The following is a 26,271-nucleotide window of genomic DNA, read 5'->3' as shown; positions in this document are numbered from 1 at the left end:
CTTTCAAGGAAAGCTAATATTTAATTTCTTTAAATAACTTTAGGTCAACCAAAAAAAATAATCAAATCACAAGAAAAAAGAAAAATAAAAGAACACAACATCGAAAATAAATTCGAAATACTAGAATCGCATGCCTCTTGTATTTGGTATTTTTACAAAGAAATAAAACTAGCATGATGCGGAAAAACATTACTAGTTATACCTTTCTTTTGAAGACAAAGACCTCTTGATCTTCTACCGTATTCCTCTTCTAACCTCGGACGTTGTGTGGGCAACGATTTTCCGAGATGAGAACCACCTTTCCACCTTCCTTCTTTCTTCTAGATTTCGGCCACAATAAATTTCTTCAAGGATGAAGAATTTCGACCACGACCAATGCTCCAAGGGATGCTAGAGACGAGGCTTGCTTTCTCTTCTTCTTCTCCTTCCTTGATCCGGCCACAAACAAGAGCTCCACCAAGAAGATAGGTTTCGGCCAACAAGAGGAGAGGAGAGAAATAGGGCCGGCCACCAAAACCAAGGAAGAGAGGGAGGAAAAGAATAGAGGTTGCTCACCCATGAAGGCTCCTCCACCTTCTCTTTTATAATCCTTGGTCTTGACAAATAAGAAAATTTTAATAAAAACTTCCTTAATTCTTTTGCCATGAAAAGGAAAATTTTATTTAATTAAAAATAATTTTTCTTCTCATTATTATAATGGCAGGCCACACCAAATTTCCAAGCAAATAAAAATTTTAAACACAAATTAAAACTTCCTTATTTGCTTCCGGAAATTTTATAAAAAATTTCTCCAATAATTTTTATCCCTTCATGATTGGTTAAAAGGAAATTTTATAAATTAAATCTTTCTTTAAACATGTGGATAATTTCCGGAAAGTTATCTCTAAAAATTAAAATCTCCTTTCAATCTACAAATAAGGAAAGATATCAAATCTTTTCTTAATCTTTTGTAGAAACTAATAAAAGAGAATTATTAATTTTTTAAACTTTCTTTTAAATCATGAACATGGTTAAAAGGAAAATTTTTACCAAAATTAAAATCAACCTTTTAATGTACAAATAAGGAAAGAGATTTAGCTCTTCTCTTAATCTTTTGTAAAATCTTATAAAAGGAAATATTTAAATTTTTAAATTCTCTTTTAAATCATGTTATCCACATAAGAAAAATTTTTAAAAAATAAAAATCTTTTTATTTTAATTTGGGCCGGCCACACCAAGCTTGAACCCAAGCTAGGGCCGGCCACCTTGAAGCACCCATGAACCAAACTTTGGCCGGCCCTAGCTTGGTCTCCAAGCTAGCTTGGCCGGCCCCTATGGGATGGGTAAGAAGGTGGGTATAGATGGGTATAGTACTCTATAATTAAGAGGCTACGATAGGGACCGAGAGGAGGAATTGGTTTTGGTCTCCCGATAAAATTAAGCATCCCGTGTTCGCCCCGAACACACAACTTAATTTTATCAATAATAATTCATTCCACTAGAGAACTATTATTGAACTACCGCACCAATCTCAAATTACATTTTGGGCTCTTTCTTATTATGAGTGTGTTAGTCTCCCTGTGTTTAAGACAATAAATGTCCACTAATTAAGTAAGTTACTAACAACTCACTTAATTAATATCTAGCTCCAAGAGTAGTACCACTCAACTTCATCGTCATGTCGGACTAAGTTCACCTGCAGGGTTTAACATGACAATCCTTATGAGCTCCTCTTGGGGACATTCTCAACCTAGATCACTAGGATACAGTTTCTTTCTATAATCAACAACACACACTATAAGTGATATCATTTCTCAACTTATCGGGCTTATTGATTTATCGAACTAAATCTCACCCATTGATAAATTAAAGAAATAAATATCAAATATATGCGCTTGTTATTATATTAGGATTAAGAGCACACACTTCCATAATAACTGAGGTCTTTGTTCCTTCATAAATTCAGTATAAAAGGAACGACCTCAAATGGTCCTACTCAATACACTCTAAGTGTACTAGTGTAATTATATAGGTAAGATAAACTAACACCTAATTACACTACGACCTTCCAATGGTTTGTTCCTTTCCATCTTGGTCGTGAACTACTGTTTATAATTTATAAGGAACCGATAACATGATCTTCTGTGTGTGACACCACACACCATGTTATCTACAATATAAATTAATTGAGCAACTACATTTATCGTAAATGTAGACATTTGATCAATGTGATTCTTATTTATAGATAAATGTTTATACTAAAAGCTAGGCTTTTAGTATATATCCTAACAATCTCCCACTTATACTAAAAGACTAAGCTGCTATATCTGCTGCTATACATCTGATTCCCAACTCTTCAACATGCTCATCAAAAGCTCTTGCCTTAAAGGCCTTAGTGAAAAGATCTATAGGTCATCATCTAATGTAATCTAGGCAGCAACAACTTCTCCTCGTTTATACGATTTCTCGTATTGGGTGGTACTTGCGCTCTATTGTGTTTACCTGCCTTATAGACTTATGGTTTCTTTGAGTTTGTTACTGCACCAATATCATTACAATAAATTGTAATAATCTTTGGACAAACCAGAAATCATATCTAAGTCTATCTTGAGGTTATTGAGTCATTCAACTTTTATGGCTACCTCAGAGGCTTTCCATATACTAAACTTCTATGGTAGAGTCTAGAAAAATACCTATGCTTATCACTCTTCCATAGTTATGACTTTACCTCCTAAAGTAAACACAAAACCCTGAGGTTGACTTACTATTGTCCCTTTCCGATTGGATGTTAAAATCCATGCAACCCACAGGGAACAAATTATCTGCCTTATAAGCTAGCATATAATCTCTAGTGCCTCTAAGGTACTTCAATATATGCTTTACCACAGATTAATGTCCTTGTCCAGAGTTGCTTTGATATCTACTAACTATGCCCATGGCAAAATAGATATCCAGTCTCGTACACAACATTGCATACATTAGGCTTCCCACAGCCGAAGCATAAGGAACTGCCTTCATGTCCTTTATCTCCTTTGATGTCTATGGAGACATTTCTTTAGATAAAGTTACTCCATGCTAAAAAGGTAAGAAACCTTTCTTGGAGTTTTGCATGCTTAAAACGAGCAAGGATTTTTTTTTTCGATATATGAAGCTTGGGATAATTAAAATATTCTTTTCTTGCGATCCCTTATTACTTTGATCCCAAGAATATATTCATTCTCCCAAGTCCTTCATATCGAATTGTTTGGACAACCATACCCTTACTTCTGACAACATTTTGATATTGTTTCCAACTACCAAAAATGTTATCTACGTATAGTACAAGAAATATCACCACGTTTCCATCACACCTTTTGTATATACAAGACTTATCCGGTTACTAAATAAATCCATAGGTCTGGATTCCTTTGATAAACCGGATGTTCCAAGACCTTGAAGCTTTGCCTCAGTCCATAGACTGATTGAGCTTGCACACAAAATGCTCTTTGCCCTTTGCAATGAACTCTTCTGGTTGCTTTGTATGGATGCTTTTTTCAAGACTTCCATTAAGGAATACTGTCTTGACATCCACTTGCTAAATAGATAAAAGAATCCGGATAGACTTAAGCATGACTACCAGTGAAAAAGTTTCCTTTTTCATCAAGCCTTGCTTTGAAAGTTTCCACCTTCTTGTCTATCCATCTTTTCCTATTGTAGACATATTTTCACCCAATGGCTTTTACACTATCTGGTGGTTCTACAAGCTTCCATATTTGATTAGAATATATATATTCTAATTTTGTATTCATTGCTCTTTGCCAAGATGCTGCATCTTTATTTTGGAGTGTTTCATCATATTTCCGGGATCAGACTCATGTTCATTTGGGATCAAGTCCAAAAACTCTTCCAAAACATGAATCCTTTTGGTTGTTTGACAACCCTCCCACTACGATGATGTACTGTCTATAATTGTGTATCAATTGTGATACGTGTTGCAATTTCTTGTGATATTTCATCTTGTACAGTTGGTACTAGATTAGACATGTCCTTTATAATTTCTTTAAGAACAAATTTACTTATGAGCTTGTGATTTATTACATAGTCCTTTTCTAAAAATCGATCATTGATGCTAATAATGACCTTCTGATTTTTAAGACTATAAACCTACTTTCATTTCTCTAGGATAACTTACAAACAAGTGAATTCCTGTCCAACTTATCATTGTCTCTCTTCAGCATATGTGTTGGACTACCCGAATCCGAATATACTTCAAAATAGGCTTATGCCTATTTAGCAATTTTATATGAGTAGAGAGTTCTGACTTTGGAAGGTACTATGTTCACTTCTGTTTCAAGAGTATATCCTTAAAATGAATTTGGTAATTTTCCAAATAACTCATCATCAATCTACTTATTTTCATAAGAGTCCTATACCTTCCTTTTTCTACACCATTCTGTTGGGTTGTACCAGGTGCAGTTAGTTGGGATTGAATCCCTACTTTTGATAAGTGACTCCTAAATTCTCCCAAGAGGTACTTGCCACTACGATCTCACCGTAGTGTCTTGATACTTTTACTTTGACGTTTCTCCGCATCAGCCTTGTACTCTTTGAACTAATCAAAGCACTTAGTCTTGCAGCACATTAAGTAAATGTATTTGTATCTTGAATAGTTGTCTATAAAATAGATGAAATATTCGATACTACCTCTTGTCTGGATAGTCATAGGATCACACAAATCAGAATGAAACAATTCCAACATATCTTTGGCTCCATACCCCTTAGACTTAAAAGCTACTTGGTTATTTTTCCTTCCAAGTAAGACTCGCAGGTTGGAAAGATTTCCACTACCAATGAACCCAAAAGTTCATCAGCTACCAATGAATCCTACTCAAGTTAATATAACCTAGCCTTAGATGCCAAAGATATAATTGGTTCATTTCCGAAGGTTGCTTTCTCTTAAAGTTAGAAGATGTGTTATAATTTCCATTTGTTGCATCGTGGGAGTTATTGGATTATAAATTGTCAACCAACATACCAAAATAGATAACTTCTCTATTTTTCTTGATAACAACTTTGTTATCAAAATAGACACAATATCTATTCTATAATAGTTTAGAAACTGAAATCAGGTTCTTTCTAAACTTAGTACGTAAAGACAATTTCTAATAATCCATACTTTATTCCTATTAAAGGATAAACATCTCCCACTATAACAGCTGCCACTTTTACAGCAGTGCCCATGTGGACGGTGTTTTTATTTTCATTTAGTTGTCGGGTTTCCTGGAACCCTGCAATGAATTGTGGACATGATTAATGACATTTATATCTACACTTCAGGTTCTGGTAGATAACACCACTAAACATGTTTCAACTAATGAATTAAATACACCTATATTGTTCTTTAGTTCTAAAAAGACAGACTACCTTAATGTCCAAGTCCTATTTCCAATTTTTATAATCGGGACTACTAAGTCTTTTCTATAGTATAACAACTAGGGAATTGACAAACATTTTAAATCCTAAGAATCACAAAAATATTTGGTCAAGATCAATTCCTTAAAATCCCCATGAATTTTGTATGCCACGATAGTGTGGACGTATACAAAATCAAAGAAGAGATTTTATCCATTAATTTTATTATCTCATCAACTTTACTTTATGACGAATAAAATTAATAGTTGATCTTTCTTTGATCAAATATTTGGTCAAAACTTTTGAATTTAAAATAACATTGATTCCTCAAGCAATATTATTTAAATTCACCAACACCTCAAACACCGTGAATTTTGCATGCCACGATAGTGTGGACGTATACAAAATTAAACATTTGTAAGAGGAGGGGTTTACCTATTAATTATCTTGTCAATAAATCTTTATGACAAATAAAATTACCTCAAACACCATGAATTTTGTATACCACGATAGTGTGGACGTATACAAAATCAAATATTTGTAAGAGGGGTTTTTAATTTTATTCTCTTGTCAACTTATTTATTTGACAAATCAATAGTTAGTTTTCTTCGGTCACACAAATAATAGCAGTGACTCCGATGGGGAGGATGCTATTAGACGTGCCTAAGTGTATACCATTACTTGACACTAAGTCCGTTAATAAGATTGTGTCCCTTCCGATGGGGAAGATTACACGCTCTTAATTAACTTCCTATAGTCATCCAAAATGGAAGTTTAAGCTAATGATCCGCAAACAAGCTCATCCGATATGGAGGAAGGCACTCAGAGCCAACGCGCAAGCTTGTTGCATCACTTATAAACCAGTAATGGAGACTATGAAATTTATTTAAAAATAAATCTCTCTCCCACTTAGTTATTTAAAGTGAAGAATTTTGACTATGCTAGCCGACTTAGCATGCATACTAACAAGCACACACAACACAGCATAAAAAGCAATAAATAGAAAAATTAATTTTCAACTATTATGGCTTTTATCTATTGCTGTCCTCCGTGTGTCGCCAACCCTAGCTGCTGCCATCTTTGGCCACCGCCACCGGGTCTAGTTGTCACATCCATCTTGCTCGTTCCGCTGCGCCTCTGGTCCTCAAAAGGTTCCATGCCTTGTAAGATTCGATCCGCGACATAAATAGAATTTTATATTTTTCGATCCTATATTCCTCGAAGGAATGTACATGTAAACTAGATCGAACATAAAATTTACATCCATCGATCCTATATTCCATAAAAGGAATGTACATGTAACTAGATCAAAAAATAAAATCCTAATAAAACTAAATACAGCTCCTGCTGTATTTTATAATACAATCATGCACATAGAATAAAATGCCCTTGACATGTCCAAGGGTCCAATCACACACATAATAACTATAAGCCATAATAGTTGGATCTTGCATCCATAAAGTTAGCACATCCTACTATTAACCTGTCTAAATTATGTATGACATGTGCATAATTAAACTAATACCAAATACACAGAGGTAAAACCCTAGCTCTGATACCAATTGTTGGTTGCTACTCGGAAAACCTAATGGTTCCACTGTACAAAAATTTTGTACAAAGATCTGAACCTTTTCCTAGCTACCATGTGTTATTTTAAATTAAACTTGGATCGCCTGCGGAACTTAACACGTTTGATCCAAAGTTTAATTTATTTGTTCTTTTAGGTTTAGACTTGGATCTCCTGCGGAACTTAACACTTTCGATCCAAATCACCTAGGTTATTAATTCTATTAAATATTAATTTCCAAAATTAGCTTCCAGTACTGACGTGGCGAGGCACATGACCTTCTTCAATATGGGAGCAACCACCACCGACTAGACAAAGCCTTTCAAGGAAAGCTAATATTTAATTTCCTTAAATAACTTTAGGTCAACAAAAAAAACAATCAAATCACAAGGAAAAAGAAAAATAAAAGAACACAACATCGAAAATAAATTCGAAATACTAGAATCACATGCCTCTTGTATTTGGTATTTTTACAAAGAAATAAAACTAGCATGATGCGGAAAAACATTACTAGTTATACCTTTCTTTTGAAGACAAAGACCTCTTGATCTTCTACCGTATTCCTCTTCTAACCTCGGACGTTGTGTGGGCAACGATCTTCCGAGATGAGAACCACCTTTTCACCTTCCTTCTTTCTTCTAGATTTCGGCCACAATAAATTTCTTCAAGGATGAAGAATTTCGGCCACCACCAATGCACCAAGGGATGCTAGAGACGAGGCTTGCTTTCTCTTCTTCTTCTCCTTCCTTGATCCGGCCACAAACAAGAGCTCCACCAAGAAGATAGGTTTCGACCAACAAGAGGAGAGGAGAGAAATAGGGCCGGCCACCAAAACCAAGGAAGAGAGGGAGGAAAAGAATAGAGGTTGTTCACCCATGAAGGCTCCTCCACCTTCTCTTTTATAATCCTTGGTCTTGGCAAATAAGAAAATTTTAATAAAAACTTCCTTAATTCTTTTGCCATGAAAAGGAAAATTTTATTTAATTAAAAATAATTTTTCTTCTCATTATTATAATGGCCGGCCACACCAAATTTCCAAGCAAATAAAAATTTTAAACACAAATTAAAACTTCCTTATTTGCTTCCGGAAATTTTATAAAAAATTTCTCCAATAATTTTTATCCCTTCATGATTGGTTAAAAGGAAATTTTATAAATTAAATATTTCTTTAAACATGTGGATAATTTCCGGAAAGTTATCTCTAAAAATTAAAATCTCCTTTCAATCTACAAATAAGGAAAGATATCAAATCTTTTCTTAATCTTTTGTAGAAACTAATAAAAGAGAATTTTTAATTTTTAAACTTTCTTTTAAACCATGAACATAATTAAAAGGAAAGTTTTTACCAAAATTAAAATCAACCTTTTAATCTACAAATAAGGAAAGAGATTTAGCTCTTCTCTTAATCTTTTGTAGAATCTTATAAAAGGAAAGATTTAAATTTTTAAACTCTTTTTTAAATCATGTTATCCACATAAGAAAAATTTTAAAAAATAAAAATCCTTTTATTTTAATTTGGGCCGGCCACACCAAGCTTGAAGGGCCGGCCACCTTGAAGCACCCATGAACCAAACTTTGGCCGGCCCTAGCTTGGTCTCCAAGCTAGTTTGGTCGGCCCCTGTGGGATGGGTAAGAAGGTGGGTATAGGTGGGTATAGTACTCTATAATTAAGATGCTACGATAGGGACCGAGAGGAGGAGTTGGTTTTGGTCTCCCGATAAAATTAAGCATCCCGTGTTCGCCCCGAACACACAACTTAATTTTATCAATAATAATTCATTCCACTAGAGAACTATTATTGAACTACCGCACCAATCCCAAATTACATTTTGGGCTCCTTCTTATTATGAGTGTGTTAGTCTCCCTGTGTTTAAGATAACAAATGTCCACTAATTAAGTAAGTTACTAATAACTCACTTAATTAATATCTTGCTCCAAGAGTAGTACCACTCAACTTTATCGTCATGTCGGACTAAGTCCACCTGCAGGGTTTAACATGACAATCCTTATGAGCTCCTCTTGGGGACATTCTCAACCTAGATCACTAGGACACAGTTTCTTTCTATAATCAACAACACACACTATAAGTGATATCATTTCCCAACTTATCGGGCTTATTGATTTATCGAACTAAATCTCACCCATTGATAAATTAAAGAAATAAATATCAAATATATGCGCTTATTATTATATTAGAATTAAGAGCACACACTTCCATAATAACTGAGGTCTTTGTTCCTTCATAAAGTTAGTATAAAAGGAACGACCTCAAATGGTCCTACTCAATACACTCTAAGTGTACTAGTGTAATTATATAGTTAAGATAAACTAACACCTAATTACACTACGACCTTCCAATGGTTTGTTCCTTTCCATCTTGGTCGTGAGCTACTGTTTATAATTTATAAGGAACCGATAACATGATGTTTTGTGTGTGACACCACACACCATGTTATCTACAATATAAATTAATTGAGCAACTATATTTATCGTAAATATAGACATTTGACCAATGTGATTCTTATTTCTAGATAAATGTTTATACCGAAAGCTAGGCTTTTAGTATACATCCTAACACCTTGCTCTGTTGGAGTCGCCTTCGGTCGGCCCACCAGCAATAATGTTGATTTCGCCTCGGGAAGTGTTACTTCTATTTTCTTCTTCCCGAGCGGACGGTCTGGGTCGCTCCCTAGACATCCGGGGATTGTCCTCACACCTCGGAGTATGATGCCGCTTTGGAGTCTGTCTCTGTCGCCTGTCGAATATCATCCGATCGGCTTCACGAGGTCGCTGTCGCCTGTCGGATGATGGCGATTGGCGGTGGCCACCCCGGGGCACGGGGTGGGCGATCAGAGGAAGGCTTCGGCAATCTCTTGTGTTGTGTGTATCGGTCCGATGGAAAGAGCAGAACATGGGGGTCCATACCTTCTTCTTTGGTTTGGGCCGCTCGGCAGATACTTCTTGAATGGCGTGAGATCTTGCATGTTGCTGGGGGCGAGATGCTTCAGCTCGTGGTCCTCTGGGCGGCTAATGAACAGTGTACGGCTTCCGCTCGGCATGGGGCCCCCGCTCGGTTGGAGTTTCCTTCCTTCGGGCCGCTTGGGCTTCCTCCACATTGATGTATTCATTGGCCCGATGTAGCATATGATCGTAGTCTCGGGGCGGCTTCCGAATGAGCGAGCGGAAGAAGTCCCCGTCCACGAGGCCTTGCGTAAATGCGTTCATCATTGTCTCAGAGGTGGCCGTTGGAATGTCCATGGCCACCTGATTGAATCGTTGGATATAAGCTCTGAGCGACTCTCTGGACTCTTGCTTGATGGTGAACAAGCTAACGCTAGTCTTCTGGTAGCGCCGACTGCTTGCAAAATGGTGGAGGAAGGCTGTGCGGAAGTCTTTGAAACTTGCGATGGATCCGTCCGGCAGTCTCTGAAACCACCGTTGAGCCGATCCCGAGAGGGTGGTTAGAAAAACCCGACACTTCACTCCATCTGTGTATTGATGAAGGGTAGCCGTGTTGTCGAACTTACCCAAATGATCATCCGGGTCGGTGGTTCCGTTGTATTCATTGATCGCCAGGGGCACATAGTGCTTTGGCAGAGGGTCTCGTAGAATGGCCTCTGAGAATTGCCGATTGATCCGCTCGGGAGAAGCGTCCGCTCGGGGGGCCTTGCCTTTTCTGTTGTCTCGTATTGGTACTTCATCTGATGAAGATCCTCGATCACGATTAACTACTGCGGCTTCAGGAGGCGTGCGGAATAGGGCCCGATGAAATGGAACCGTGGCATGAGGTGCTTCCGCTCGACCCCCCGATGCTGATGTTGCTTGCTGCTCAATCCGCTTGGCTTGCGACTTTTGTCTCTGTTCCACATGCTTAGCTGCTCTTGTCTCGATCAAAGCGTCGAGCTCCTATGTGGAGAGCATCACCGAGTGCGGTTGTCCAGCCTCGTCCATTGCTTCCGATCAGATGCAGGAGCGTTCCCACAGACGGCCCCAAATTGATCCTGTCCGAACGCTGAATCAACGGACGCTGGGCACGTGGCGCTCTCCGAATGGCTGACGTAGATCTTCGACCGATCGTACGGACCTCCGGCGAACCTGCAAGGAAGTCAGGCCGGGATGGGGTTCCTGGCGACGACCCTCCGACGCTCAAGTCAGGCAAGTGGACAACAAAGAAGTGGCTCTCAATCTCAGAGAATGCGTACCTCCGGTGAAAAATGAGGACCCTTATATAGAGCCAGGAAGAGGCTTATGCACACGTACCGAGGCAAATACGTGTCTCCTCACCATACCTCAGTATGAGCTTGTCAGAAGAGCTTACCTGACACCATATTGCTACAGTCCGAGCACATCTCTGATGGGACAGCGGAACCCTCTGTCGTAAGATCCTGTGTATCACCTGGTCGTTGAGAATATCCGCTGTCAGAAGTTGTTCCCTTGTCCTTTTGTCTCTTCTTACCCCATGCCGAGCGTCCGGCCAATCGGCAGTCCCCTCACATCCGACCGGCCGTAGGTGCTGGTCCGCTTGAGAGATTCCCGGTCGTGTGCTCTGCTGACTGTTCACAGTAATGCTACTTTAGGCCTTCGGCCGAGTGGGCTCCCCGATCGGCCCGGCGACCCTGTTCCCCATGAGCGTCAGAGACCCAACTCCCCGTCGGGTTGTTTCTGATTCCTTTGTGACCCCGTTCGGCCGACCGGTCTTCCCTTTTCCGGTCGGCCATTTGACTCTTTGACTTCACGTGGCGTTGACTTCCCTCAGAGGGGGGTCCTTGTTCTTACCGCCGGATCATCCATGATAGTATATATCCTAAATAATGTTTATAAGAGTTTTCATGATTTTTAGAATTTTGTAGAATTTTTGGAGTATTTCTGAATTTCACTAAATTTTACTTTCAGGAAATCAGAGCTTCAATCGATCACCCGATTGATTAGTGGATCAATTAAGCCAGCGGTAATCAATTAAGTCCCAACCTAATCGATTGAAAAGGCTGATTTTGGCGGGGAAAGTCAAATTTCAGCATGTTAAGTCATTTTTAGCCTCTTTAACCACTCCTAAACCCTTGGAATATATTTGTATACATTTAAAGGTAGTTTTTATGATGAAAACAAGGATAAATGGTTAAGGAACACTAGGTTGAAGTTAGATTGAGGTTTGCATTCAAATATTGATACTTAAACCTTAAAACTTCAGTTTTTGGGTTTCCTAAAGATTTAGGGATTCCAAGTTATTACTGGTACAATGACAGAAGTTTGGAGCATGCCTTAAGGGGGAGTTGCTCTTTAAGGATATGAAAATTAATTTTTCATATACCTTGGAAAGTGGTTAACCTTTGTTTAGAGTAAATGCTCAAGGTTGAGCATTGAAAAATAATGGAGAGTGGATATCTTTATTGTTGAGTTGTAAATGCTCTAGGATGAGCATTGTGAAGAGGTTTAATGCTCAAGGGTGAACATTAGATACAATAAAGGATATGAAACCTTCATTGTGGTGTCGTACACGATGAGTGAGGTTGTGAACAACGTTGGGTATCTCTTTAGGGGAGAGTTTTTTATGTATGCCAATAGGGAGAGTATAGGGTTTAAGTTAGACATTCATTGCTTCTCTAGGAAACTTTGGGGGGGATGTAGGGCCTAAATTATTCCTTCATTACCTAAAGAGAGAGTTTGCCCTCTAAGAAGGGAGAGAATGAAGGAAACCCTCATTCATGCATTGGTATGAAGAAAAAGTTGAGGCTATGGGATTAGTCTAAGTTAAAGGCATTGTCAAACATCAAAAAGGGGGAGATTATTGGTGCAATATTCCCTAGGTTAGGTTGACCAAGTTGACTAAGCTTGAGTTGACTCAAGCTTGAGTCTTGATGCTTGGATTTCAATGTTTGACAATATATGGAGATTGCATGTGCAATCGTCCGATTGAGGAGATTATTAGATCAATTCCCCTCTGGTCAAGGCTTGACTAGTTTGATGTGAAGAAGAGTCAAGTAGGTCAAGGGAGTTGACTGAATACTTGATTGAGAAAGTCTTAACTGAAAGTTAGGTAAGGGAAAATCCTAGTGAGTGAAGTCAGGTGAAAGATATAGTGAGTGAAGCTAGGCAGTTGGGAAATCCTGGTGAGTGAAACCAGGTAAAAGACCTAGTGAGTGAAGCTAGGAAGGTGAAAGTCCCAGTGAGTAAAGCTGGGCAGTGGGAAAGTCTTAGTGAGTGAAGCCAGGTGAAAGACCTAGTGAGTAAAGCTAAGTGAAAGTCCTAGTGAGTGAATCCAAGCAGATGGAAAGTCCTGGTGAGTGAAGTCAGGCAGATGGAAAGTCCCAGTGAGTGAAGCTAGGCAGAAGAAAAGACCTGATGAGTGAAGCCAGGCATGTGGAAATCTAGGTGGGTCAAGGTTGACCGGACACCTGGTGTTCGGAAGCCCAAGTAGGTCAAAGGATTGACTGGACACTTGGTACGAGGAGAAAAGTTCAAGCGGGTCAAATGATTGACCGGACACTTGGTAAAGAAATCCCAGCAGGTCAAGATTGACCGAATGCTAGGCAGAAGGAGTCCCAACAGGTCACGGTTGACCAGATGTTGGATTTGTGAACCTTGGACTTGAGTTTAGGCAAGTCAAGGTTGGGGCAATCGATCAGCGGATTGATTGACCTAAGCCCAATCGATCGATTGGGAGAGTATTGTGAAAAGCAGTGGCCTAATCAATCGTCCGATTAATTATGACCAAATGTCACGAGCATAGAGAGCTGCCTAATCGATCAATCGATTGATTAGGCATCGTCAATCGATCGGTCGATCGATTGGGGGGCTGGAAATCATACGAAGTCATGATAAACATTGAATCGATCGGTCGATCGATTCAAGTTTCTCTAACAGAGCACAGAGGTGCTCTGAATTGATCTGCCAATCGATTCAAGCCTCCCCAATAGATTGGTCAATCGATTGGGATGTGACCGTTGCGAAGGAAGTGTCGGGATTAAAGCCTTCTTCCTTACAACGACTCTTAGATGACTCTCCACTGTTTTTCTCTCACGATTCTCACAGGTCCACGTCAGTTTCAAGTAGCTTCTTAGAACAAAGTGTTGCCGCACTTCCAAGGTCAAGAGGCATTCCGTACAAGGAGAAGGAAGCTAGGGTTTTGTAAATCTTGTAAAATTTGTATTATATAAGTTTGTTTTTCTTTCTTCTTATATTGAGAGTTTTTATAAGACTTCTCCGCCTTTGGTAATTACCGTAAAGGAGTGTTTTCATAGTGAATGTGTGAGTGATGGTCGGATCCTTGGATTAGTCATCTCTTCTTGATATGGATACCAAGTAAATCCTTCGTGTTAGCATTGTAAGAGTGTTTCACGTTTCATTCCACTACATATCATCATCACAAAGCAAGACAACGAATGCGACGAGCTATTCACCCCCCCTCTAGTTACAAATCGATCCTAACAGAGGAGAGTGACTAAGTGAGGACACGTCTCGATTGAGGAGACAATAGGCATCGGTCCAGGTTATATCCATTTCGGATCGCTAATTTGAGACCTTGACTTAGTTCCGGGTCCTGGGAGGACAAGATCTAACTCATAAATCTTTATAAAATATTCATGAATATATTTTTCTAACTCTATGTTGTAGAGAAAATTGTAGACTTTCGAATTCTGCACGCGGAGTAACTGACAGAACTTGATTCCAAGTTCGGAGTCAAAAGTTATGACTTTCGAAAGATTACTATGTCAAACTAGTAGTTGGAGGTGCCTTCAATCAGTGAAAGACACCTTGAGCTTGTTGGAAGGCGCCTTGAAGTGCTTTGGAGGCACTTTCCAAAGAATAAAACCCAAAGTTGGCAGATTTTATCATCATTAAAGATAGGGGATAAGATTTTCTTATGGAGGTGCCTTGGAGGAGGTTGGAGGCGCCTTCCATAGCCTATATAAGCCCTGTTTGTGCATGATTCAAGTCACAACTCATATATAAGCTTCTGTGCGTCCGATTGAGGTTTTGACTGCTCCGGCCTACTACTGTTACTTTGCTACGATGCTGTTGCACCCGACTACTACCAAGGAACCAACCAGCGGCGAGCCTAATCTAACAATCTTCAAAGGTACTGGGTAACGAACTGTAATTTGCATACTTAATTACTTGCAATAGGACAAGTGCAGGGTGTTGCACTTGATCCTTCTTTCTATGTACTCGATTTCCTTTTCCGGAGGTATCAAAAAAGGTATTTTAGTGGACCACCCATTGATAGGTCTGCGAGACCTAGGTCATAGAGTAGGAGTCGCCAAAGGCTCTGAACAAAGTAAAACCGAATGCATGTTCTTTTACTCGCTTTTCTATTTCAGTCTTTTTTCATAGTTTTCCGCTGCGTACTGAGTTCTTAAAACCAAAAAGATAATTTTTTAAAATCATGTGATTCATCCCCCTCTTACATGCGACTCAATCCAACAACAATAACCATAGGCTTGACTTGTATGCGTTTGTGAGACATGTTAGATACAAGTGAGATATTAAGAGGATGAACAAAACTCAAGGTGTTGATTTAGCGCATCTTTTTGAGTTTAAGTTTTATCTTAATAATAGATTATGAGAACTCCAATCATTGAGAAAACTAGTGTACAAGTTATGCGCATTTAGCCCAAGGAACATGATTGAAAATTATGTTTTAAAATCATTTCAAAATTACTTTGGAAAACCTTGGTGAAGTCTATTTTTTGATAGGAGTCACCATTGATTAGTTACACACAAAGTAGAGTGAAACACTGAAGTTTTTAATGATTTTTAATTTTATGTCAATCTTTGAAAATAGGGGTTATTTTCATAAAAAAAACTTTCCATGATAGTATATGACGTAAATAATGTCTATGTAAAATTTTATGATTTTTCGATAATCATAGAATTATTTAGGGATTTCTAAATTTTGATCTAAAAATGAAATTAGAAAATTCAGAAATTCTAATCGATTAAGTAATCGATACACAGGCGTGAATCGATTCATAGGCGTGAATCCATTAAAGGGTCATTTTCATGAGCAGAGACTCGTGGAATAAATCAATTGATAGATTAGGGCATGACTTAATCGATCAGTTGATCTATTAAGGCTATTTCTGCGAGCACAAAGGCTTATGGAATCAATCAGCCGATCAATTAAAATGATTTTAATTGATTGACACCCTACTTTAATCGATTAAGAGACGGTTGAATCGATTGGTAGCTAAAATCAATCGATTAGGAAGTTTGATTTTGGTGTAATTAGTCTAATTTTAGTCCATTAAGCCATATTTAGTCAGTTAACCATCCCTAATTCTAAAAAATACATTCATAAGTATTTAAGGGTAGTTTTTTTTTTATGAAAATAGGAACAGAATGGTTAAAGAAGACTAACTTGAAGTTTAAGAGGAGATTTAGTTTGAAAGTTGAATTTTGAACCTCAAACTTTAAATTTTGGATTTTCTAAAGACTTAGGAACTCTAAGTCATTGTTGGTGCAATGATAAAAGTTTGGTACATGTTTTGATGGGGGTTTCTCCTTAAAAGCATGATTTAAAATTTTATTTTTGGGATAAGGAAATAATGGAAGGTTGAAAACCTTTATTGTTACGAATGCTCAAGGATGAGTATTGAAGGACAATGAAAGGTATAAGACCTTTATTGTGATATTGTGAACAACAAGTGAGGTTGTGAACTTGAGAAAAGATTTTTGATATATGTCAAAGAGGTAGTATGTAAGGTGTAACTTAGGAAATTCTTCATATTCAAAGAGAAAGAATATGAAATCCTCATGTTAAGGGGGAAATGTAGAAAACTTTCATTCATGCTTTGGCATGAAGAAGTTGGGGCTATTGGATGAGCCTAACTTAAATATATTGTCAAATATCAAAAGGGAGAGACTATTGGTGCAATTGTCCCTGGGTGACTCAAGTTTGAGTTTTGATGTTTGACAATATATGAAAATTGTGAGTGCAATTGTTCATTAGGGAGAATGTTAATGCAAGTCTCCTTGGTCGAAGGTTGATCAGTTTGAAGTGAGTAGTCAAGTATGTCATGGTTGACCTGATACTTGACTGGGAAAGTGCTAACTAGAAGTTAGGCAAAGACAAGATCAACGGAATGGTTGGCAGAAGAAGAAAAACTAAGTGGATCAATGTTGACTAGATACTTGGTGTGAAAAATCTCGGTGAGTGAAGTCGGGCAGGAGAGAAAGTTCTGGTGAGTGAAGCCAGGTAGTTGAAAAGTCCCGATGAGTTAAGCTAGGTAAATGGAAAGTCCAAGTGAGTGAATCCAAGCAGTTGGAAAGTCCCAGTGAGTGAAGCCGGGCAGATAAAAAGTCCTAATGAGTAAAGCTAGACAATTGGAAAGACTCGGTGAGTAAAGTCGGACAGATGGAAAGTCCTGATGAGTGAAGTTAGGTAGTTGGAAAGTTCTAGTGAGTGAAGATGGGTAGATGGAAAGTCTTGGTGAGTGAAGCCAGGCAGCTAGGAAGCCCTAGTGAGTGAAGCTAGAAGTTGAGGAAATCTTGGTGAGTGAAATTAGGTGGGAAAATTCTAGTGAGTGAAGCTAGGAGATGGAAATCCTAGTAAGTGAAGTTAGGTGGGAAAATTCTAGTGAGTAAAGCTAGGCGGTGAAAAGTCTTAGTGAGTGAAGCCAGACATTGGAAAATTTAGATGGGTCAAAGGTTGATTAGACACTTAGTGTTTGAAAATCCAAGTGGGTTATGAAGGATCGCACGTTGGCAAGGTAAAATCTTAACTACAGTTAGGCAAGAAGAAAATCCAAGTGGGTCAAGGAGGATCACATTTAGTAATTAAAAGTTCAATGGAAAGTTGGCAAAGTCTAAGTGGGTCAAAAGTTTGATCGGACATTTGGTGGAGAAATTCAAATAGGTCATGGTTGATCGAACGTTAAACAAGGGAACCCTAGACTTGGGTTAAACAAGTTAGGGTTAGGCAATCGATCAAGTGATGTGTCAATCGATCAGGTGATCGATTGACCGCATTTCTCCATGACATAGAGAGGTTCCCAATCGATGGGCGCATTTTCTTCGCGACGTGTATAGTTGTTTCCAATCGATCAATTTATCAATTGGGTTGCGCCAACTGATCGATTGGGAGGAGAAAATTGTGATGCACAGTAAGAGCACAGAGGTGATCTGGATCGATTGGGTGATCAATCTAGAAGTGCTTAATCAATCAAGTGATCAATTGGGAGAAAGGAAAAAGGACCGTTGTGAGGTTTGGATGGTTGGATGTGCTCGGATCTAAAGTGGCAATCGATTGGATGTAAGGCCAATCTATTGGGAGACCTAATCAATAGGATATAAAGGTGACAATGAGGATTCAAACGTAAGTTCTCTCCGATTATCACCTCCGATTCTTGGAAGATTCAAGGTAAAACACTATTGCATTTCTAAGTCTATAAGAGACATCTATAAACTACAAAAGATCAAGCAAGGTGTTTATTCATTTCCTTATTGAATTTTCTTGTTGAGAACTTGTACGAGGTTTCTAAGCCTCTAGAGTATTTTCGAGAATAAGTATTTTCATAGTGGAGAGTGTACTCTATGTGGATCCTTAGATTAGTCACTTCGTTGAGGTGGATACCGAATAAATCCTCGTGTTAGAATTAGAGAGTTGTTCGCTTTGAGTATTCTGCTGCAAGATCATCTTCGTCGAAGTGAGCTAGCTATTCACCTCCCTCTAGCTCGCTTTGGTCCTAACATGCCGAAATTAACTCCAAACACAATTGTTTTCTACTTTAAATCCATCAGCATTGTGTCTCTCATTAGCTAAAGCATTCCTCGAATCAGATCCTATTAATCTTGTGTTTTCTTTATCTAATTGAGAAGTAACATTTTTTTACCATCAAATCAACATTATCATCAAAGTTAGCAGTTGACCTAATGCTCCCACATTCAACTCAAACAACCCAGTAAGTGTATTCTCACCACTGACTTCAACATCAATATTCTTATTCTCTTTAAAAATAAAATTATCTTTCTCATCATCTAAATCTTTACTAACTTTTTCCCCCTCCTCATCATTACTTTTATCTGTACCACTTGGTTTAGTCATCATCTTCATATTAGCAAATCCACAACGTTTCACACAACATGCCACCTGAAAAATAAGAGTAATATAGTAAAAAATATCTTATCATTATTATTTAACATAATAATTTCATTATTTCTATATTTACTGAAGAACTTCCTTGCTTGCCACTTAATAGTATTTTCTTATCCGAAAATGGTATTATATCCAATACCTTTTCACAATTATAAATAAAACATCACTTCTATAATCACATTTACAAAACACATACTAAAAATATAGTAAATTACCCTACTGAAATCAATGTCTATAAATAATCTCTTACCAACATCACATTTGATCAAAATCTTACTCTATTCCCAATGAAACAACTGGGGAAAGCAACATACAGAACATGCATGTTCAAATGAATGAATTCTTTCATATAACCATGCTTGAATACATAAAGGGATTAATATAATAATATGAAACATATCAAATCGCACTTCAAAAATTTAAAACTCACCATCAAGCCGGCAATACAACCATCTATATACATTTTACTTCCAACCTTTCCTTTGCCATTACCTATATGTAAGATAATTTGGTGACAAAAAAATCTGTATGTTGCATGTCCCCATGAGTAATTAAAGAACTTCGTTAGGCTATCAATGCAGGACAGAATAAATTAAGGAGTGGAATAGTTACTAACAGGAAAAACAACACAGTTAACTAGAAGACATAAATAGCCTAACAAATGATCCATTTTAGAATCCTTCTATGATCTAGCTAATAGACACATATTATCATGAATCATGGTCTTATTTACGTTGACAACTTTTCCTCCAAATAGTCGAGCAAAAATTTAAACTCCATGCTCACATCCAGATCAACCAGTTGCCCCCACATGGGCCAAACCAAGGACGATGCTAAACTCAGTTGATGTGAATGAAACTATAATGTTGTTACTAAACAAGAAAGAATGAGAATGCAACTGCTGGAATCTCTTTAAAACTAAATTAATTCTAGTACTACTAATGAGTATTTCAGGCATCTCAAGTCATGGATCAAGTGGAGTGATTTTAATCCTTTCTTTTTGCTTATTACTCAAATTTGATAACACTTCATCCAATACATCTCTAAAATACATTGGTGAACAACGCGAATAAGATTGCTTACTGCTCTTGCTCTTTCTCTCATCTTCCTTTACTTTCTTACCCTCGTCCTTCTCTATGGATTTCCCCTTAACTTTCTCCATGGTGCTCCTCATAACTTTCTTTAATTTTATAGCGTTCTTTCCCATTTTTGCATAAAAGCAAATTAACAATTTAGCGAAAATAAATTAATTTATTAGTTATCTAATCAAGTACAAAATCATACAAAATTGGGCATTAAACCACTTAAATTGAGTACATTATTTAATAATCACTATATAACAACCACATATCTCATTCAAACATTCAATTAAAGAAGATAAAATACAAACACATTTATAAAATTGTGATTAGAAATTCAGAACTTAATTTTATTCAAACTAACAATATCGATAATATTAAAAAACATGAATAATGTATCCAAAACTAATTTATTTATAATTCATATAATAAAGTATAAAATATAAAATACTTAAATTGAGTATATTATTCAATTTATTGATAAACAATACATAAAAGTAATATATTTCTTTTAATTCTTCAATTGAATTAGATAAAACACAAATACAATCATAAAATTATAATTCGAACACTAAAATTAATTTATTCGAACTAGCATAATTGACACCACCAACAAATAAAACAATTTACCCATTTATACCCTAAAGTACAAACCTTAAAAATTTTGAGCATCAAAGTACTTAAATTAGGTACATTACTCAGTTTATTGATAATCACTACAAAATACCATATATCTCATTTATTCCTTAAATGGAAGAAAATGTAATACAAATTCATTTATAAAATTTTAATTCAAACTTTGAAAACTAATTTTATTCAACCTAACACAATCGATAACACTCATGAACTAAAGCTTCAATTTCTCACACCATTTTACAGGAATATACACAAACAATAATCTATATTTTATTTTATAAACAAGAATAACAAATCAGTCAAAATTTATGGCACACAAACATAACTTACCTTGTACTCTAATTAGTCTGCTTCTGCCTTCGAAATACAATGCAAACCACTTCTTCAAGTTAGCTGTCCTCTAGTTGTTCTGATTACCACCTTCTTACTTTTTTAGATCTGGTGTTCTTTAATAATTCTTGGGTTGTAGGTAAAAGGCAGGACTTCACTGGGTTTTCAAAAGTTCTACATTTCAGATCAATTGAGTTATTTAAGTTCTGTACTTGAAGATGAAAGTTAGGTTATACCGTCTCTCCAATTTTTACCTTCAACATGATAAAATTAGTTTGAACATTCATCGATAGTTTAGGATCGAAGTCGAGGAGTACATTGGAAGTCAGGGAGTATCTTCGGAATGGAGGGGTATCAGTGGGTTTTAATAAAAAAATGATAACAATTGAGTAAATTGGTATATATTAGGGAGTTAAGTGCAGAAATATGTTTCGTTAGGAAATAAGAAAGAAAATATAAGAGGGGAGAAAGGAAAGTTGAGTTTGCCATCATGTATTTTTGGACAATTTCTTTAAAAGAAATTAAGCATGAAAAAACTGAATTATTATTATTATTAATTCGGTTTTATTCTGAGAATCGCGTTTGAAAAAAAACTAGACGATCTCCTCGCCGAGAGTGGTCTCGGCTTGTCGCCGTTGCAGTGAGCATTCCTCCGGGGAGGAGATCGAGGTTTTTTTTTTTTTCTTTTTTTTTTTATCGTCGATCTCCCTCTCCCTGTCCATTCCCAACTGCACCCCAAGTTGCCTTTGCGGTTATGGAAGTATCAAGCAGGTTCATCGCCGACCTAACAACGTAAGGTCCCCAACTATATCCGAAAGGCGCAGAGCGGGATGATACCGTAACCCCAAGAGCAGATCACTGCGGGGGCCGCGACGGAGCAGTCTCAGGATCCGATGGAATCGGGCGGTGAAGCTTCCACGGAGGCTCCTCCGAAGCAGGTGGCTCTGGCCATGGAGCGGCTGGCGTCCGCCGCTCGTAAAATCGCTGATATCCGACTGGGGGCGGACCGCCTCCTCGAAGCGATTTTCTTGGCGACAGAAGGTCCTCAGCAGTCGATCAACAAGACCGTACAGCTCATCCTCAGTGAGGAAACCTCCATGCGCCAGCACTTCCAGGATCTGAGCAGACTGGGTGAGCTCTTCCTTCTTCCCCATACTCTTTTATTTCTCTTCTTCTGGTTATTCGCTTCCAGAGCTTGTTGTGTCTGTTTACAGCTTCCATGGTTCGTCAGTCATTGATTTGCTATTTCCAGTAGGATCAAACAATTCTGTCTAAATTAGCACTCTAATTGTTTGATTTAGCTTCCCTTGTTTTGGGGACTTGTTGTCCAATACCATCTAGGCATGGCAGAAGTGTTTGGCTTTGTTTCTTGGTTGTGATGTTTAACTTGGTCTTTAGAGAGTCAACATAGACATTCCTAGTAGTTTTAACTAGATTTAACATCTCAAGCATGCTTTCTAGTTCTGTCTGTAATAATGCTAGAATTATTATGTAAAGGTCAAAAAAACTGAATGGAAATGAGTAATTAACTCAAATTGTTCTTAATGTAATTGTTAAATCCCTAGGTTCCTTGTAGTTTTTGTTTTTGGATCCCAGGTCCTATATAAGGGAGAATACTAGAAAATGAGAGGGGATGGTCACTTCAATGGGATGGACCTCCATTTGCCAAAAACTATATTGTTTTATTAATTTATCTGACACAAAAAGATGCATATTATCTATAGGAATCCAAGAGGTTGCCTTGTTGATCAATTCTAGTGAAAATAATGCTAGGATCATAATTTTCTATTATCCTGGAACTTTATCTTCAAGATTGGCCAGAATGAACTCTTTTATTTATTTATATATTTTTGACAATGGCTCAGGTTTGATTTCTTCTTTTTGCGGTTTCTCATGAGAATTCCTTTGTCCATGTCAGTCCAAGAATTCCTTTGTGCCAAATCTTTAGTGAGCATAGATTTGCACATCATAACTTTCTTTGATTGGATTGGCCCACCCCGCTAAACAATTTAAACGGGTTGAGTAGAAATTTTATCCACCCATTTTAAGACGGGTTCGGGCGGGCTGACCCACCTAGGTCTGTCGGCCAGTGGTAGGCTTGGGTTGGTTCGTGAGTTAAGGGAAAATTTTTTTGCTAAAATTTAAAACTAAAGTAGAAAACTCAATGGGCTAGCGCCTAATCCACAACCCAAACTTAAAATTTTTCAACCTTTTATATATATATATATATATATATATATATATATATATATATTAATTATTTTTCCGGACTCATGAGCTGACTCGCCTAACCCACAATTCGCCTTGGGTTGGGTTGGGGATTTCCCAACCCTCTAGAATGGCGGGCCGACCCATTCTGTCCCGCCATATGATGGGTTTTTGACTGATTGACCCGCCCCGCCGTGCCAATATGGCACTATTGGAGAGTGCCTCGCTTTGTTTCTTCATGAATCAAATATGGTCATACTAAGAATTCTTATGGGTCGAGTTATGATAAAAAATCAACTTTTGCCAACTTTTCATTAAGCAGAGGTGAGCATCTCAAGCATTCCTTCATATGGAGTGATGGCATAAGGTTGCCTTATATCAAGTCTTCTTTGAGTAGATGTGGGCATATTGAAACTTTCTTTGGATCAAATGAGGACAGGAGAATGTTTTGTATCGAGTTTTCATAGAGTTGTGGCCAAGGCATCGAGACTTTTATTGGTAGAGTTTAGCAACATGAACACCTTGCACTAAATCTTTATTGTAGAAGAGGTGGATGCATGAAGACTTCTTTGGGATCAAGAGAGGAGTTGGGGTATTCCTTGTGTCTTCCTTGAGGACAAGTGATCTTGGACATGTTGAAACAAGGGAGATACTGAAAGTCATTGACAAGGACCAGGTCTCCATTCTGAAAAAAGTCTAGCCTGTTGTGCAATCAAATAGCTCGTTAACATTGAGGAAGATGTACTCTCATTGGAGAATGACATGCCTCAATACAAGTGATTTTAGAAAGAGATTTTTTTGCTTGATGCTTACATATGCTGGAACATGGAAACGATGAATGTGTGGTATTGCATATGATTGTAGTGATTGGGTGGATGATGGAGACTTGTAGTAAGGTTTAATACAAAAATTTTGTGTGGTATGCCAATTGTCAAGATGACTATAATAAGTGAATCTTTCTAACAAATATTATCATATTTAGATCCGCATGAGGGTAACCTCTATAATCCTGTTCTAATTGTCAATTATTTTGCTCTATCTCTTCTTGTAATGTTCTTACCCATCTGTTGTTCACTCACAACATTTTTATTTCCTCATCCTTCTTTATTGATCTTCTCTTCTTGTTGCTAAACATAGGATGATCATGGTTTACATCTTAACCTTCTGTGGGATGTTAGGATAGTTCTTCAAATGTGTCAAATAATTGTAGTTCCCCCAATCATGATCTTAGTTACAGAGTCTTTGGTACTTCAGTAGTATCATGCTTCATACACGTTTGACCAACCTTTATATATGTTCTAATACTCTAAAGTCTAAACAATTGAAATGGATAGAAAGACCAACCACAAACTCTTTCTATGATGAATGCCCTCGAGATGACTCAAACTAATTGTTATGACACCACCTTCATAGTTCAAAAGGTATATCTGCACTTTAGTACCATCTCGTATTTGGTGAAAGTGAAAATAAGAACTTTTTAGTTTTTGAAGTTTACTTAGTAGGGTCTTCACTTTTACAATGAGTGAATTCTTACTCCACTCAAGAAGGATAGATTGTCTCAATCTTCCTTAGGGTCGCTTCTATGATTTTGTTGGAATTGTCTAGGTTGATGGGCCATCATCCTAGTCATTATCTTGTTGATTCTTTATTGCTTCTAATATCATAATCCGAAGACTTCTATCCCTATACTCATGGCAATATTCATCACTGCATCATAACCATAGGTAATACTGTAAGGGTGCACAAGGCTGTAAAAAACATGAATACTTAATAATTTATGTAATCATATAGACAAATGTTAACACAATAATGATATAAAGAAATGTTAACACAATGCACAACTCAAAATAATGGCCTTATTAGACAAATGATGACTTACAAAACTAGACTCATGTTGACAAATAAAAAGAATGCACCAAAGTACTAAAATACCAAAATGCATAAAAGTAACAACCATGCACTAGAAAAAATAACTAAAATAAATGAACGTTAATACAAATTGACTCTAACATTATCATTGAACATCTTTGAGTAAGATCATCCTGTAATACTGTCCAAAACTCAAAGATCGCTCAAGTCTGGGAATTTAGAGGTTAAAGGAAAACAAGGAGCGAGCACATAAGTGGAAAGTGGGGTAAGAAGAGAAGTGCATGAAATGAATCACAAAAGACAATGACATAAGCTATAATTTCTGTTTTCATATCCTTTAACATCATTGCATCATTACTCCTTTCTCATTATTCTTCTTTCATTCCCTTGTTAGTTAGTTTCATCAAATTCTCTTTTATTTCTCCTTTGACAATGTTACATATTTTTTTAATCTTACTTTACACATGAATTAATAATTTGTTAAGAGGTGAACGATCCACAATTCACCCATTAAAGGATGCACTGTATATGTAAAGGTGACTTGCCATTCACTTGATACTTGAACAAATCATACATAAGTATAAATAGGGGTGAATGACCCATAATTCACTCGATAAGAGGATGCATCGTATATAGGAATAAATAGCCTGCAAGCTCTCGCAACAAAATGCATCATGTGTATGTGAATATATATACATATATAGGCTGAATGACCTACAATCCATCCAAAATGTACCTAAGATCGGAATATGATGTGCGACTCGCAATCCACCAAGTGAGTAAAGCATCTCATGTAATAGGGCTGAAATCTATAAATGCGCGAAAAGACTCGAGTTTTTTTTTGAGAATGAAGCTAATGATCTATAATATAAGTAATTAATTTGTTTAATTAATTCACTACATGTAGTCACATAACTCTTTCAGAGCACAAACATCAATGTTCTATAATTATAGGAGTTTACTAGATTTTTATTAAGCATAACTAATTTTGCAGCTCTTATAAATTACAAAGCTATGGTACAAGGTTGCATTCATTTCCTTATTAATTTAATTGAGAAATCACATAACTTCTTAACAGGGCAGAGTAGAAACTCTCTCATATTATTCATTTATATGTG

The 26,271-nt window shown here is 37.2% G+C and overlaps 1 protein-coding gene across 3 annotated transcripts in view; it reads left to right on the top strand.

The window, feature by feature from the left end:
* Positions 1–21,627: 21,627 nt before the first annotated feature.
* The window catches only part of LOC122027052 (mediator of RNA polymerase II transcription subunit 27-like), a 31,194-nt gene continuing 26,550 nt past the window's right edge, over positions 21,628–26,271 (top strand). For 2 of the 3 annotated variants that reach the window (XR_006124270.1, XR_006124269.1), the window contains exon 1: positions 21,628–22,207. Coding sequence is in view for 1 of the 3 variants with exons in the window: in XM_042585854.1 (XP_042441788.1) it covers positions 21,970–22,207 (238 nt within the window). In the remaining 2 variants the exon portion in view is untranslated. The remainder of the gene's footprint in view (positions 22,208–26,271) is intronic. The other variant, XM_042585854.1, reaches the window with a different exon arrangement.

Source organism: Zingiber officinale, chromosome 10A (assembly GCF_018446385.1).
Source record: "Zingiber officinale cultivar Zhangliang chromosome 10A, Zo_v1.1, whole genome shotgun sequence".
NCBI lineage: Eukaryota > Viridiplantae > Streptophyta > Magnoliopsida > Zingiberales > Zingiberaceae > Zingiber > Zingiber officinale.
This window is presented reverse-complemented; position numbering and strand designations above follow the sequence as displayed.